The sequence below is a fragment of the Chiloscyllium punctatum genome, chromosome 26 (assembly GCF_047496795.1).
Source record: "Chiloscyllium punctatum isolate Juve2018m chromosome 26, sChiPun1.3, whole genome shotgun sequence".
Lineage (NCBI taxonomy): Eukaryota > Metazoa > Chordata > Chondrichthyes > Orectolobiformes > Hemiscylliidae > Chiloscyllium > Chiloscyllium punctatum.
Genome location: NC_092764.1, coordinates 48,909,827 through 48,927,750, shown reverse-complemented (window position 1 = coordinate 48,927,750; position 17,924 = coordinate 48,909,827). Strand labels below are relative to the sequence as shown.

The 17,924-nt window shown below is 42.6% G+C and overlaps 1 protein-coding gene across 4 annotated transcripts in view; it reads right to left on the bottom strand.

Annotated features, from left to right (window-relative positions):
* The window catches only part of rbl2 (retinoblastoma-like 2 (p130)), a 143,772-nt gene that overhangs the window by 72,680 nt on the left and 53,168 nt on the right, over positions 1 to 17,924 (bottom strand). For all 4 annotated transcript variants that reach the window (XM_072547361.1, XM_072547362.1, XM_072547364.1 and 1 more), the window contains one exon: positions 7,020 to 7,148. In XM_072547361.1, the coding sequence (XP_072403462.1) occupies positions 7,020 to 7,148 (129 nt within the window). The remainder of the gene's footprint in view (positions 1 to 7,019; positions 7,149 to 17,924) is intronic.

The following is a 17,924-nucleotide window of genomic DNA, read 5'->3' as shown; positions in this document are numbered from 1 at the left end:
CTTTAGATGGGTCAGTTTTTGTCCATTGTATGCAGGAGGGTTTTCTGACACAGTATGTAGACAGGCCAACAAGGGGTGAGGTCACATTAGGTTTGGTACTGGGTAATGAACCCGGGCAGGTGTTAGATTTGGAAGTAGGTGAACACTTTGGTTATTGTGACCACATTTCAGTTATGTTTACTTTAGTGATGGAAAGGGATAGGTATATACAGCAGGGCAAGAGTTATAGCTGGGGCAAGGCAATTACGATGCGATTAGACGAGATTTAGGATGCATAGAACGGGGAAGGAAACTACAGGAGATGGGCACACTAGAAATGTGGAACTTATTCAAGGAACAGCTACTGTCAGACAGGGAGGAAGCTGTCAAGCGCAGGAGCCGTGGTTTACTAAGGAAGTTGAATCTCTTGTCAAGAGGAAGAAGAAGGCTTATGCTAGGATGAGAATGTGAAGGCTCAGTTAGGGTAATTGAGAGTTACAATCTAGCCAGTAAAAACCTAAAGAGAGAGCTAAGAAGAGGAAGGAGGAGACATGAGAAGTTATTGGTGGATATGATCAGGGAAAACCCTAAAGCTTTCTACAGGTATATAGGGATAAAAAAATGATTAGAGTAAGATTCAGGCCAATCAAGGACAATAGCGGGAAGTTGTGCAGAGTCAGAGGAGATAGGGACAGCGCTAAATGAATATTTTTGGTCAGTATTCACACTGGAAAAAGACAATATTGTCAAGGAGAACACTGAGAAACAGGCTACAAGACTAGATGGGATTGAGGTTCACAAGGTGCTGGTGTTAGAAATTCTGGAAAGTGTCAAAATAGATAAATCCCCTGGGCTGGATGGGATTTATGCTAGGATTCTATGAGAAGCCAGGGAGGAGATTGCCAAGCTAGGAGAAAGTGAGGACTGCAGATGTTGGAGATCAGAGTTGAAAAATGTGGTGCTGGAAAAATACAGCAGGCCAGGCAGCATCCAAGGAGCAGGAGAATCGACGTTTCGGGCATAAGCCCTTCTTCAGGAATGAGGCTGGTGTGCCAAGCGGACTGAGATAAAAGGTGGGGAGGAAATTTGGGGGATGGGCGCTGGGAATATGAAAGGTGAAAGGAGGTGAGGGTGAGGGTGATAGGCCGGAGAGAGGGTGGGGGCGGAGAGGTCGGGAAAATGATTGCAGGTCAAGAGGGCGGTGCTGAATCCGAGGGTTGGGACTGAGATAAGGTGGGGGGGCGGAATGAGGAAGCTGGAGAAATCTACATTCATCCCATGTGGTTGGAGGGTTCCTAGGCAGAAGATGAGGCGCTCTTCCTCCAGCCGTCGCGTGGCCAGGGTCTGGCAATGGAGGAGGCCAAGGATCTGCATGTCCTTGGCGGAGTGGGAGGGGGAGTTAAAGTGTTCAGCCACGGGGTGGTTGGGTTGGTTGGTGCGGGTGTACCAGAGGTGTTCTCTGAAACGTTCCGCAAGTAGGTGGCCTGTCTCCCCAGTGTAGAGGAGACCACATCGGGTGCAGCAGATATAGTAAATGATGTGTGTGGAGGTGCACGTGAATTTGCGACGGATATGGAAGGATCCACTGGGGCTTTGGAGGGAGGAGGTTTGCACTTCTTGCGGTTGCAGGGCAAGGTGCCGGGAGTGGAGGTTGGGTTGGTGGGGGGGGGGGGGGGGGGGGGGGGGGGGGGCGGTGTGGACCTGACAAGGGAGTCGCGGAGGAACGGTCTCTCCTGAATGCTGATGGGGGTGGAGAGGGAAATATATCCCTGGTGGTGGGGTCTGTCTGGAGGTGACGGAAATGACGGAGGATGATACAATGTATCCGGAGGTTGGTGGGGTGGAAGGTGAGGACCAGTGGGGTTCTGCCTGGTGGCGATTGGAGGGGCGGGGTTCAAGGGCGGAGGTGCGGGAAGTGGAGGAGATGCGGTGGAGAGCATCGTCAACCACGTTGGAGGGAGGCCATTTGAGTTGTTCGGTAGTGGAATTGGTCCTCCTGGGAGCAGATGCGGCGGAGGCAGAGGAATTGAGAATATGGAATAGCGTTTTTACAGGGGGCAGGATGGGAGGAGGTGTAATCTAGGTAGCTGTGGGAGTCGGTCGGTTTGTAGTAAATGTCTGTGTTGAGTCAGTCGCCCGAGATAGAAATGGAGAGGTCTAGGAAGGGGAGAGAGGAGTCTGAGACAGTCCAGGTAAATTTGAGGTCGGGGTGGAAGGTGTTAGTAAAGTGGATGAACTGTTCAACTTCATCGTGGGAGCACGAGGTAGCGCCAAAACAATCAATCATCGATGTAGCGGTGGAAAAGGTGGGGGGTGGTGCCAGTGTAGCTGCGGAAGATGGACTGTTCCACATATCCAACGAAGAGGCAGGCATAGCTGGGGCCCATGCAGGTGCCCATGGCTACTCCTTTGGTTTGGAGGAAGTGGGAGGATTGGAAAGTGAAGTTGTTAAGAGTGAGGTCTCCTCTACATTGGGGAGACAGGCCGCCAACTTGCGGAACGTTTCAGGGAACACCTCTGGGACACCCGCACCAACCAACCCAACCGCCCCGTGGCTGAACACTTTAACTCCCCCTCCCACTCCGCCAATGACATGCAGGTCCTTGGCCTCCTCCATCACCAGACCCTGGCCACACGACGCCTGGAGGAAAAGCGCCTCATCTTCCGCCTAGGAACCCTCCAACCACACGGGATGAATGTAGATTTCTCCAGCTTCCTCATTTCCTCTCCCCCCCACCTTATCTCAGTCCCAACCCTTGGATTCAGCACCGCCCTCTTGACCTGCAATCTTCTTCCCGACCTCTCTGCCCCCACCCCCTCTCCGGCCTATCACCCTCACCTCCTTCCACCTATCATATTCCCAGCTCTCCTCCCCCAAATTTCCTCCCCCCTCCCTTTTATCTCAGCCCGTTTGGCACACCAGCCTCATTCCTGAAGAAGGGCTTATGCCCGGAACGTTGATTCTCCTGCTCCTCGGATGCTGCCTGGCCTGCTGTGTTTTTCCAGCACCACATTTTTCAACTCAGGAGATTGCCAAGCCTTTGGCTTTGATTTTTATGTCATCATTGTCTACAGGAATAGTACCAGAAGATTGGAGGATAGCAAATGTTGTTTCCTTGTTCAAGGCGGGTAGAGAGAATCCTGGTAATTATAGACCAGTGAGCCTCACTTGGGTTGTGGGTAAAGTGTTGGAAAGGGATATAAGAGATAGGATTTATAATCATCCAGAGAGGAATAAGTTGATTAGAGATAGTCAACACGGTTTTGTGAAGGGTAGGTTGTGCCTCACAAACCTTATTGAGTTCTTTGAGAAGGTGACCAAACAGGTAGATGAGGGTAAAGTGATTGATGAGGTGTATATGGATTTCAGGAAGGTATCTGATAAGGTTCCCATAGGATGCTACTGCACAAAATACAGTGGCATGGGTTTGAGGGTGATTTAGCTATTTGGATCAGAAATTGGCTCGCTGAAAGAAAGCAGAGGGTGGTAGTTGATGGGAAATGCTCATCCTGGAGTTCAGTTCCTAGTGGTGTAACGCAAGGATCTGTTTTGGGTCCACTGCTGTTGATCATTTTTATAAATGACCTGGATGAGGGCATAGAAGGATGTGTTAGTAAATCTACGGATGACATTAAGGTCACTACAGTTGTGGATAGTGCTGAAGGATGTTGCAGGTTACACAGGGACATAGATAAGCTGCAGAGCTGGGCTGAGAGATGGCAAATGAAGTTTAATGCAGAAAAGTATGAGGTGATTCACTTTGGAAGGAGCAACACGAACACAGAGTATTGGGTGAAGGGTAAGATTCTTGGTAATGTAGATGAGCAGAGAGATGTCAGTGTCCACGTACACAGATCCCTCAAACTTGCCAACCAGATTGATAGGGTTGTTCAGAAGGCATATGGCGTGTTAGCTTTTATTAGTAGAGGGATTGAGTGTTGGAACCATGAGGTCATGCTGCAGCTGTATAAAACTCTAGTGAGGCTGCACTTGGAGTACTGCGTGCAATTCTGGTCACCACATTATAGGAAGAATGTGGAGGCTTTGGAAAGAATTCATAGGAGATTTACTAGGACGTTGCCTGGAATGGAGGGAAAGTCTTACGTGGAAAGGTCAAGGGATTTGAGGCTGCTTTCATTAGAGAGAAGGTTGAGTGGTGACTTAATTGAGACATATAAGATAATCAGAGGGATAGATCTTGTGGACAGTGACAGACTTTTTCCAAGAATAGTGGTAGCTAGCATGAGGGGGCATAGCTTCAAATTGAGGGTGATAGATATAGGACAGATGTCAGAGGTAGTTTCTTTACTCAGAGAACTAGGGGCGTGGAACGCACTGCCTGCAACAGTTGTTGACTTGCCAACTTTATGCGCATTTAAATTGTCAGTGGATAGACATATGGACAAGAATGGAATAGTGTAGGTTAGATGGGTTTCAGATTGGTTCCACAGGTCTGCACAACATTATGGGCCAAAGATGAGAAGTGAGATCAGTCTCTGGATCATTCATGAAGTGTAGGTAATGGAACGTAAATAGTTGAATGATCAGTTTAGAGATTCTAGGCTTTGCAGATTAGTTGAAATTCTTTTGTCTGTTTTATTTTAACTGCTTCACTGCCTAACTTTCCTGACTCAGAGACAGTATCTTTTCTTTGGTTTCCTGTTGGAGGCTGTAGGACAGATTCAAGGCCCGCAGAATCAGCCATAAGGGTTGCTGAATGCACAGGCAGGATGTTTAGAAACCTGCTCTGGGTTGACTGGAACTTTGTCGCGGTCACTTTGTTAAATTTTCGGCCCTCTATCCCTGATCCCTCCCACCTATTCCCATGCTACCTTCATTCTCCATGATAACTTGATGCCAACCTGTTACTCATCCTTGGCTCTACACCAACTCACCCAGCGTCAACCATGGTTGGACCTCACAAGCCATGCTGACATGATGCCAAAATCTAAATATCTATTGCAGGCTTTACAGCAATAAAAACTCACATTCATGAAAGGTCAGTCAGACCTTTCAAATCCTTTAAAATCCTAATTCCTTAAAAAACCAAACAAACAGACTTGTATTCATAACTGTCAAAGCAAACCATGAACTTGGGACACTTCTACTGAGACAATTATAGGTCATGGAAAGCATCCACATATATTAGTATTGGAATAATTACTGCCCAAAAGGGAAACATCAACAATTAGTTATTAGTGTTGGAACAGATTCCAACTCTTATTGACCAGAGCAAGCTTATTTTTATTTGAAGAAAAGGGTGGAATTTAAATACCTTCACATCATGACAGTTCTACAGGTCGCATCTGCCCTTCAATGAGCATTCACACCTACCTTATAGAGTTGTGACTCCCATACTAGAGGTGAAGGCCCTTATTAAGGTGGACATGGGGTCAAGTCGCTGTTAAATGTTAGATTCCTTCACATGGGAATCAAACTCTGCCACCTTTCACCTACTGATTAAGATGGCAGCTGTCAAATGGTGGAAGAAATTTCTAACCATTATTTTAAAGGTTCATGGAGCTTTCATGATTCTGCAAAAATCTGGCCCCCAGAACACAGTTTCTCTCCCAAACACTCCAACAGACAATGTATCAGAAGCTACACTCTTCTCACGTGGTGTTAAAGGTAAAGCTTGCATCACACCTGGAGCCAAGCTCCACCTAAAACAAAGCACCTCTACACAGTTATCTTCAATCCAATATGCTCAGTAGCTGTGTGAAACACCAGCCAGTCAGTCAGTCAGCTGTCCACCAATGTCTGGATTAGTGGTGCTGGAAGAGCACAGCAGTTCAGGCAGCATCCGAGGAGCTTCAAAATCGACGTTTCGGGCAAAAGCCCTTCATCAGAAATAAAGGCAGTGAGCCTGAAGCGTGGGGAGATAAGTTAGAGGAGGGTGGGGGTGGGGAGAAAGTAGCATAGAGTACAATGGGTGAGTGGGGGAGGGGATGAAGGTGATTTTTACCTCAGTCCACCAATGTGTAAAGTATATGACAGCTGCATTATTTGTGTCAGTCACACTGTTCAACATCTTCAAGAGGATCTGCCACATTATCTTTCCAGTAAAGGAAACTTTTACTAAATGCCAGCATGCTTCTAGGTGCAACTGATTGCACATGTCAGTATATCAGAACATCCTTCTGGATAGGCAGGGATTTCACTTGCTGAGTGCTTATCTGGAGCACATGAAGCTACATTACTATACAGCTCAATGTGGAATATTTGGATATCTGAAATAATATTTCCATTTATATTAATCCCTTATACCAACTTCACATAAAAAAAGAAAGGAAGGGAGGTGATGGAGTCATAGAGTTATAGATGTCAGCAGACCATGCTCAGCACCTTCATTCACTTGCCTACTAATTAGATCAGCAGCACTATTAAGTTCATGGTGCCACTTAGATGTTGGTGGAGCACACACAGATTCTGAAGGCAAGCAGTAATTGCTAACTGGTACAACACAGTCAACCCATGAAATTATGAGCATTCATAAGTGGGAGCTATTTTAAATGGGTGAAAGAGGACTGAATGGGCTATCTCAGGAATCAAGACTGTTGTTTCTTGTTCACACAAGTCACCTCAACTCAGAAATTTAACAGCAGGTGGATAAACCATTCCCCCATCAAGTTAAAAGAACGTCAACTGGTCCTGCAGGGTCCCAACTGGCAAGCTAAGCATTAAATCAAGGTTATCTACTCACTGAGCTCAGACTGTATGGTTCCTGCACTAGAACAGGATCCCCATGTCATCACCCTTTAAAACACATGGTCGGCACAGAGCCTACTTGAAGTGATTGGAAGTGGCCAGCCTCCCACCGTCGTTTCTTTAAACTTGCTCTTCCGAAAACATCAAATCCCCTGATGCTACAGAACCAAACTGTGCATACACTTTTTGAGAGACTATAGTTACATTGGATATAGATTTCCCACATAAGTAATATTGTATTCTTAAGAAAAGAACTCCATGCATAAGAATCTTCATTTTTTGGCTCAAATTATTAATTGACTTGAAGATTGTAGCATCTGAAAGGACTCACCTTTGAAACTGGGATTCAGTAAGTCTTTACGATGAGCACAGAATAGTGCACTCCCATATACCAGATCAAGTGCACAAAGCAGAAGATGATAGGAGTTAACAAGATCATCACTGATCATAGGGAAATTTCCTATTGAAAGAAAAAAAACAAAACCTGTTAACACCCATTATAAGCACAACTATTTACATTATTGGGTCTTTATAAATCTGTACCAAACTTGTTAGCTTTTTGCTGTGTGAATGCTTTCATGAACTATTATATCATGTCATTTCTTATTTGAAGATTCAGACAAACTATTCTATATTTCTGGATTAGAAAATAACCTTTTAGCAAACTAAATACATTTACGCAATAGATGATGAATCTCAGTATCCCCATCATGATAGTAATGACTTCATGGGCAGAAGGTTTTGAGTTCTGTAATTCCCAATTCTGGCTGGCTATGGTCAAATTTAACATTTCTCAACAAATGCAATTTCACTTTTAAATAATACCCAGCTATGGGACTGGAGCAAGTGTGACAACAGCTTCAGCTTTCTGACTGAGGATAAAATAGACAGCAACACTGATAACATCATTCAGCCCCCAAAGAGAAAAGTAAATCTTTTAAACATCAATCCATTGATACGTCTCCGAATTGCAATGACATTATCTTGAATATCACCACGGTAACAAAGACACTTATCAAGTTCCACCATCTGTGAACTAATGTTTCAACTGAAACAATCGGCTCATTGTCCTTCTGAAATATGGATGTGTTGTTGCCGGGTTAATTGTTGCTCACCTCTCTCGTACTACGTGCTGGCAACACTTGCACAAGTAATTGACTTCTTCATTCACATTGTGGCCATTCTTTACTCATTTGACAATGCTTGCTGGCAATTATGTTCATGTCTGATCGTGAGTTGAATGGTAGGAAGATATCAATTGCCATAGCCACTCTTGTCCACGTCTTATGTCCCTTCCTAGCAGTCATGAGATGTCATTCAGTGGTGATCGAAAAGGGTTGTTAAATGTTTGTCATTACTGCAACAATTTTTTGCAGCACAACCTTCCCAAACACTTTGATTCAGTTTGAGACTCAGCTGTCCATTTACTAACTGAAGATACCTGATAACTTTTCCTTGCTGTTTTTTTCCTTCATATTCCTAATGAATTCACTCTAATGACAGAATGCTACGCCAGAAAACACACTTTGCTCCTCAGCCCCTCCAACTGCCAATTCAATCTCTTTTGACAAATAAATGAATCCAATTCATTTAGAGTCATGGAGTCATAGAGGTGTAGAGCATTGAAACAGACCCTTCAGTCCAACCTGTCCATGCCGACCAGATATCCCAACCGCCAGCACCCGGTCCATATCCCTCCAAACCTTTCCTATTCATATACCCATCCAAATGCCTCTTAAATGTTGCAATTGTTCCAGCCTCCACCACATCTTCTGGCAGCTCATTCCATACACGTACCACCCTCTGCGCGAAAAAGTTGCCCTCTCTTTTATATCTTACCCCTCTCACCCTAAACCTATGCCCTCTAGTTCTGGACTCCCTGATCCCAGGAAAAAAGAATTTGTCTATTTATCTTGCAGCATTTTTCCATTGCAGAAATGTAAATACTGCAATGGATCATGCGTCGAGGTGGCAGGCTAGTGTGCTTATAGTGAACAGAAAGAAATATGGCACAAGAACTCACCACAAAAAGGGAGGAGAAAAATGGTGAGTAAATGGCCCTTAGCCATACTTGTCTCTTATTGTGACTCAGCCAACTACTGGAGCAGAAATTATGGGATGGGGACACATCAACATTGACTTGAGTAAAACTATTTTGCATTCTACACAATGAGCTCATGTATGAGCGCGTATATATGGGCATGGAGCTTTGATGAGCCAAGTTTAAAACTGCACTCAAAGTAAAAGTAGAAGAAAGAAAAAATTTTCCAAAATGGTTACTGATATGTAACAAATTTCTTTTAACCTGTATATAAAGGGTATTTAGGATATCACGATTTGCATGAGAACCCTTAACATATAACACATTGAACTAAGCTATCTCTCAGGTTTGTATCTTATATGTGTTGCTTATATTTGAGATGCTGCCCATTGTTACAACCAGAAAACAAAAGAAGAGAAAACTAGTCAGTCATTTTCTTGATCTTGAAATCTACTCCTGTTACAAAGTACTCCTGAAGGACTTGAGTTTACAAGCTGATTTAGCTATCTAGATTTCTTTACCTGATCCTTACCTTCTATAGGTGGTAGATGAGCTAAAGTCTTAGACCACAATACCATGTCTTAAAAGAGCACAGGCCACACAACAGTAGACCAGACCCCAGACTAATTCAAAATCAGTGCCAGTAAAGTTCAGCTGATAAATACACATTGGCTCAAATATTAGACTATTAAAATAGTAACTAATGACACTAAACAGATAGTGAACACACAAACATCTACCTCAGTGTGTGTGGCTTGGTTAGAGGCATGCAACTGGATATCCTATGTCTTACTGCAAACAATGACATGGGATACCTTTATTTTTAATGTTTGGTTTTATAAAATATAAAATTTGAAACCTTCCTGCTACACAAAACATCATTTAACAGATAAAACATTCAGCACAACTCATCTGACCAAATTCTCCTCACTCATGATCAAACTTCCTAAAAGAGACAGCAGCTGTTTGAGTGATTGGAGAGTTTCGACAAATGCACTGAATAAATTATGTATGTTCACATTTAGATTGAACCAAGCACGTGCCTTTTATACACTATTTACTGAATCTGAACAGGTTAAAAATTCCACTACAGAATGGAGAAAACTAAACCATCCATAAAGACTGCCGAGTGAAAATGTTTTTCTCAAGGCCACAAGCATTCCCACAATATACTGGCACCAACCCTGGAACAGTGCATTTGACATAAAACCAGCCATCACCTATATATAGGTGAAAAATTTCCACTCTGCTAAAACTAGATAGGCAACAGCAAGACAAGGTAGGGCTGTCAACATTGAAACTTGGATTGGGGGCAATTAGTTCAGGACTCCGGAATGTGGTGTCAGTGATGGACAATTTTCCATGAACAATTAGAAACAAGGGGACATAAAACTTTAAAAATTAGACTAAAATGCCTAGTATCCTTACAAAAGTCACGATACCTTTAGTTTGTTTCAGTACCATCTATTTAAGCATCACTATGAGAAATGTGGAGATGGCTACTGGGTGACAAGTCTATCCATTGACTTATATGGCTCATGACTCTGATGCATATCCTGTGCACAGATAATGAAAGTCATATTGCCACACAAAACATGATCAAACCAACTACTGGTGTCCTTGGAAAACATCTCAGCTCCTTGGACTGCCTTGGAGGAACACTTTTGTACTAGACAGTGCATGTGGTTGCTGCCTGGTGTAGAACCTCACCATCATGAAGGAACAGTCTTTGCCATTTGGTAATATGGGTTTAGGTTTATTTTAAGCTAAGTTTGAGTTGTGTTGGTGGTTTTGAAGGGTTTGTCATTGCGAGGTGTACCAGGTTTCTCACCACATCTTACCATACCCGCCCCATTAGTGGCCTACTATGTCTGCTGAAGTCTCTCTCATCCCATTTCCATTCATCTTTCGCACACACCATTCCCAAAACCAATTTGCTACTTAGCAGATATCCCAGAATTCACTCACATCCCACCCATCATCTTGAAAAGTCCCTAAGCACCAGGACAAGCTCTATCTACTTCTCTCTCATTAAAGAGTAAACAAAGCACATCAGGGCAGAAAGAGTCAAGACAGGCTGACAGGGCTTGGACTGACTTGAGAAACTGCCTTCCACTTATTGTGCTGGGCCATCTTGAGCGAAGGTCTGATGACTAGCTTGATGACTTGCTTTCTGTGCTAAACAGCACAGCAAGACAATGGTGATATGAACATGGTATCCTTGGCTGAGGGGGCAAAGTGCAAAAAGGCAAGACACTGCAGCAAGCATCTGGGTACAATCAAAGCATACTGTCATAGCGAGCAAAGTGCCCAGAGATACAGCCTGGTCCTGTCAAGCGGATGCATATCCCTGGCCACACACAGTGTCCTTGCAGTTGTATTTCAATAATAGTTACCTGCGCCGCATTAAAGAGTAGAAGCATACAGTATGTGAATGGGAGCTATGCCATGAGGGCTCAGAAGGGCTAGCAAATGCTGGAAGCCGACATCCATGCCCATGGGGTGCACAGGGTTGAGGCCTGTGGTGCAGAACCTGAAGGGTTGGTGACTAAATTCCAACATGGAAGGTAGTTTGGAGTAAGTGGTGAGCTAACATTACCAGGTACATGCACTGCTTTCCTCGTCAAGTTTCCCAACATTTAGTTTGTGTCGCATGTCTGTTAAGGCGGAAGTCTAAAGATTAACGAGGCGGCTTCTGCCATTAATAATCTTTAATTCCCAGTGTCTTACTGCTGTCGAGTGAGAATCTCACCATGCCGCTTCTAAAAAGCATAGAGGATGATACGAGATGGTCTCAACATCAGGATGGGCCTTACCACACTCATCACCCTATTCTACTACACAGCTCACCAGAGGCCATGTGGTGATTCCACCATAGTGATCAGTGGAGGAAGGGATGAAAGATATTAATCAAGAGGAGGCAATCAAAACAATTCACTTCTGGCTAAGCTACCGGTGTTGAGTGAATTTGATCATTGTACCAATGGATTCAATCCAAATTCCCATCACCACCAGCACCAGACCTTCACTTTCTTAGTTTACTGAACATTCTGAGGTGACAACAGTGCTAAAATAAAATCAAACACAAAACAAATATACTAACAAAATTTATCAATCAAACCATCCCATATTTCATACAAAAGTTGTCGTCCCTTTTGCACATTTTCATAGCATCCATTTTACATGTTGCCTTTGTTATGATCCCACTGATGGTACTACTGGAAAAGTTAGATCCCAGAATGAGATCCGGAATGATAGATTTTGTTTTGAAATTAGTTGACATGATGCTGAGTCACTGAAACAATCACACAATACTGCAGACTTTCTTAAATAGAACAGAACTTTATTACACAAAAGATTAAAACAAATAAAGGCACATCTTGATTAGCATACCAGATATAGAATACAGTTGGAAACACAGCAAAGCAATGGCTGTTTCTTTCCTAACAGTATTAGAGAGATTCAAAACCAGAGAAATTATTGCTCCCTATAAATGTTTTAGGTGTACCTCATTAAAATCATAAATTTATTTCCACAAACAATGGAAGAGCAATCAAAAGTACTTTGTTCAGTTTTCAGGTTGAATACGTTTGAGTCCCCACATTGGTTTGCTGATATTTTTCATTTTTCCAATCTTTCTATTTGGTTTCCTCTGAACTAATTTGATGTCTTACCCAAATACTCTCAAAACTGAGAGCTGAAAACTTCCTCAGCTTCTAACAAACTGCAGATATCTAACCAAGCATTCCTGGCCTGGAAACTAAACAAACTAAAAACTTTTCTACTGAGTTAACTTATTCCTTTAACTGCAGGAGGTGGTTCCCAGTACAGAAAGGGGTAGTGTGTTGGCACAGATGTGATGGGCCGAAGGGCCTGTTCTTGTGTTGTACTGTTCTTTAACTTCCTTCTTGCACTGTTCAGAAGTTCGCAGACTGCTCCCTTCTCTAGTAATGCTAACTACCTGTCTCAGTTCCTCACCTCACTTGCTCTTCTAGATGATGCTGACTACTGCCTTCCATTGCTGTCTCTTACTTCAGTATAGGAAAAGACACTGTTTGGTGAGTGCTATGTTTTCCAACCAACCTAACTGCAATAAAGTTTTTTTTTGAAGCTACCATATAACAAGTCAATTCAGCCATGTGGAGTGGTATGCGTGAGATCACGGATCTTCACTTTGCTCTCTTTAACTCTTGATTAACTTCATGATTTGGTTCCTGCTTTTCTCATGCAAGAGTCTCTCAACAGTTCATTTTGTAATGTGAGCAAGGATCACAAAATTTGTTCAGCCCACACTGGAAGCAACAAGCGCAAAATTATACTGCAACATAAATCGGTACATTCACATTCAGGTCTAATCAGCTTTTGCAGCCTTTGTTCTGTGAAAAATAATATCAGCAAACCAATGTGGGGACTCAAACGTATTCAACCTGAAAACTGAACAAAGTACTTTTGATTGCTCTTCCATTGTTTGTGGAAATAAATTTATGATTTTAATGAGGTCTGTGTAAAGTCAACAAATATCAACACTTAGTGCTTAGACATAGGAGCTTTGAGGGTTAGGTATTGCTGGTGATGGATAAAAATATTGTGGGGATGACAGATGGTTCAGAAGTGTTACATATATTTTGAGAGAGGCGGATGAATGGTGGAAACATGTTGGGAAGTGCCTAATGGCCCAAAGGAGGTCCTGCAGTTTGGGTTTTATGTTAAGCTGCTCTCCAAGTCAAAAAGGGTGAAAGACTGAAACAACCTTTTTTTATTCTTGGCATCTCCTTGGCTCACTGATCCTTAAATTACCTCAAAAATAATTGTAAACCCTGAGGCACCACTCCACCATTGACAGACTTTTGGCTTCCTTTCCACCAGTCCCACATTCCAAAGCCATCACCCAAGTAATTCTTCAGTTTCACAAATAATATTTACTTCACCTATATTGTTCTTACAAAATCATCAACAGGAACGGCACAGCAAGTTAGCCATTTTCATTATAAAATTGATTTCTCCAGTTTGTATTTCTGTCATATTTTCCTGGCACATCTCTACAATTATGCTCAATATTATCACACTTTGAAGAAAATAATTGTTATGGACCAACCCCTCCTCAAAATATTCAGAAGTTAGGGTCTAGGCCCTAACATTTTCTTATTTTATAGGTAAATGTAAGGTGTTGTGTTACAGATGCAATTTGCTTGGTCATACTGCACAAAGAAGCTAAGCAAAACATAATTTATTCATACACTATTGTTAAAATACAAGAAAAAATTTAAAATAGCTTAGATGCAACAATCGAAATGCTTAACAAAACAATAGATACAGTAATTATTACTAATTAACTGTTCCAATATAGTAACATTCCATAAACATTCCATTGGCAAATGTAAAATCAATAAAATAGATGTTCCACATGCAAATTCAAGTAGCCAAAGAGAAAAAGCATTTTAAAAAAAACTGAGTGAGGCAAGGAAAAATGTTGGACCCCTCAGTCCAACTCATCCATGCTGACCATATAGCCTATATAAAAATTAGATTAGATTTCTTACAGTGTGGAAACAGGCCCTTCGGCCCAACAAGTCCACACCGACCCGCCGAAGCGCACCCACCCATACCCATTCCCCTACCTTTACCCCTGCATCTAACACTACAGGCAATTTAGCGTGGCCAATTCACCTAAACTGCACATTTTTGGACTGTGGGAGGAAACCGGAGCACCTGGAGGAAACCTCAGCAGACACAGGGAGAATGTGCAAACTCCACACGGTCAGTCGCCTGAGGCGGGAATTGAACCCGGGTCTCTGGCGCTGTGAGGCAGTAGTGCTAACCACTGTGCCACCGTGCCGACCACATATAAATCTAGTCCCATTTGCCAGCATTTGCCCCATATCCCTCTTCATATCCTCATCCAGATACCTTTTAAATGTTGTAACTGTACCAGCCTCCACCACTTCTTTTGGCAGCTCACTCCATACACACATTACCCTTTATGCGAAAAGGTTGCCCCTTAGGTCCCTTTTACATCTTTCTCCTCTCACTTTAAATCTATGCCTTCTATTTTTGGACTCCCTACCCTGGGGAAAAGATTTTTGACTATTTACCCTACCCATGACCCCCCATGAAGGTCACCCCTCAGCCTCCAACTTTCCAGGGAAAACAACCCCAGCCTGTTCAGCCTCTCCCTAAAGCTCAAATCCTCCAACCCTGGCAACATCCTTTTAAGTCTTTTCTGAACCCTTTCAAGTTTCACAACATCTTTCTTATAGCAGGGAGACCAGAATTAAGCTTAGCATTCCGGGAGTGGCCTTACCAACATCGTATACAGCCACAATGTGACCTCCCAACTCCTATGCTCAATGCACTGACCAATACAGACAAGCCTATCAAACATCATCTTCATTACCTTGTCTCCCTGTGACTGCACTTTCAAGGAAATATGAAGCTGCATTCCAAGGTATCTTTGTTCGACAACACTTGCCAGGTCCCTATTATTGAGTGTATATCACACAATAAGAAAGAAAGAGAAAAATACATTCTCCATGAACACAACTTACTGCAACAAGAACATCTTTTGACTGAGCTCCTTATGTGCCCTTGCATCTGGAACAGCAATGAGATTTTATAGCCTTGAAGCAACACACACGTCACATATTCGAATGTTCCTGACATTATAACCTAGGATAATAGTAGTGGTTCTACCAATACATATTAAAGAAGAAATCTTCTGAATTAACTAATTTGTTATACAGAAACAAAAACTAGCCTTCTAAAACATCACTTGGCCACATCTATAAGTAATATTAAACTACAGTGATATGATCACAACCTATCACAAGAATTCAAGAAATTATTTTCTAAGTTCCCACAGGCTGCCTGACAAATGCAGAATATAAGAAGGCAGTTGTTCTTATAAAGGAATCAGGAGCAAAGGGAAGCCTTTCAGCTCACTGCATTTGCTTTACCAATGAATTATCTGATAATCTTCAGTGCCTTTTCCCCCACCCCCTCAATTCATTATGTAATTAAAAATGTCTACTTCATGCTTGAATATACTTAATGACCCTGTCTCAACAGCCTTCTGCAGCAAAGAATTCCATGGATTCACCACCCTCAGAAGACCAATCATCATCTGTTTTAAATGTGCTATCCCTTAGTTTAAGATTATGCCCTCTGCTACCAGGCTCTCACACAAGGCAAAAACAACCTTCGTGTACACCCTGACAATTCTCCCAAGAATCATACACCTTTCAATAAATATGGCCTCTCTCTCTTCAATATTCCAATTAGTACAGGCTCAATCAACTCAACCTCTCCGCATTTTACAGGCCCTCTACTCCTGGTATCAGCCCAGTGAGCTTTCTATCAACTGCTCCAATGCCAGTATGTCTTTCCTTAGATAAAAGGGGCCTACAACAGTCCACAGTATTCCAGATGTGCTCGGATTTGTGCCTTTTATAATTTTAGCAAAACCTCCCAACTGCATTCCCATTGAAATAAAGGCCGGCATTCCATTTATCTTGCCTATTACCCACTAAACCTGGCTAATTTTCTTTGTGATCCATGCATGAAGACACCTAAATCCTTCTGTTCTTAGTTTTCTGCGTCTTTCTCCACTTAAATAATATTCAGCCGCTCTATGCCCCCTGCCAAAAAGTATATAACTTCCCTTTTCCCCACTTTATATTTTGTCAGCTATTTCGTTTTGCTCACTTATCTAACCTGTGTCTATCTCTCTGCCGACTTGATCATCCTCACCAATTGCCTTCACACCTATTTTTGTATCATCCACAAACCCGGCTATAGTACATTCATTTTCCTCATCCAAGTCACTAATCTACATTTCAACTAATTGCGGACCATCATTGATCTTCGTGGGAATCTGCTAGTTTCAGCTAGCCAGACTAATAGTGTCCCTTACCCCAAAACTCTGTCTTCTACTCGTCAACCAATCATGTATCCATGCTATTTTACTACTGGCACCATCATGGGCTCTTCTCTAAAGGAGTTGAATGTTTAACATCTTATCAAGCACATTCTGAAAATTCAAATCCAGGACCACTTAGACCCTCCAATCCATGACAATAGTTTTCAGATGCAAATTCCACCACCTGATTTCTTGGTCCATTCCTCCATTTAGATACACCACTGATAAAATGTGAGAATGACCAAGCAAAGAATATTCCTACATTGGACCACTGCAGCAGCACCAGTAGTAATAACAGAAATGAGTCCATAAAACCTCATCTAATAGTTCCAAAGGGTTGTATCAGACTCAAAACTTTAACTTTATCTCCATCTTCACAGATGAAGTCATACAGCATGGAAGCAGACACTGTGGTCCAACCAGTCCATGCCAACCATAATCCCAAACTAAACTAGTCTCTCCTGCCTGCGCTTGACACATATCAGTCTAAACTCTTCTTATTCCTGTGCATTTAAGTGTCTCTTAAATATTGTAATTGTACCTGCTTCACCATTTCCTCTGGCAGTTTCATTCCACATATGAAACACTGTGTAAAAATGTTGCCCCTCATGCCCTTTTTAAATCTTTTGCCTCTCGCCTTAAAAATGTGCCCGCAATCTGGAAATACCCCACCTAAGGAAAAAAGACACCTGCCATTCACCTTACCCAAACCCCTCTTGATTTTAATAAAGTCACCTCTCAACCTCTTGCTCTCCAGTGAAAGACATCCCAGCCTATTTTTACAACTCAAACCTTCCATTCCCAGCCACATCCTTGTAAGTCTTTTCTGAACCCTCTGTAGTTTAACAATAACCTTCCTACAATAACCTTCCTCCAGTTCACAATATTCCAGAAGAGGCCTTACTGTTGCAAACCTTGCTGAGTTCCCTCAGCACTTTGTCACCATTGACACAGTATGCAGATTCAGTTGGCAGTTAGGAAGACAAATGCAACATTAGCATTCATTTTGAAAGGGCTAAAATACAAGAGCAGGGTTATAGTGTTGAGGCTGCATAAGGCTTTGGTCAGACTGTATTTGGAATATTCTGAGCAGTTTTGGGCCCTGCATCGAAGGATGAATGTGGCCGGCCTTGGAGGGTGTCCACAGGAGATTTACAAGAATGATCCCAGGGATGAATGGATCGTTATAGGAGGAGAGGTTGAGTACTGTCCTTTTTTTTGTACTCTAAGTTTAGAAGGATGAGAGGGTATCTGATTGAAACTTAGAGAATACCAAGAGG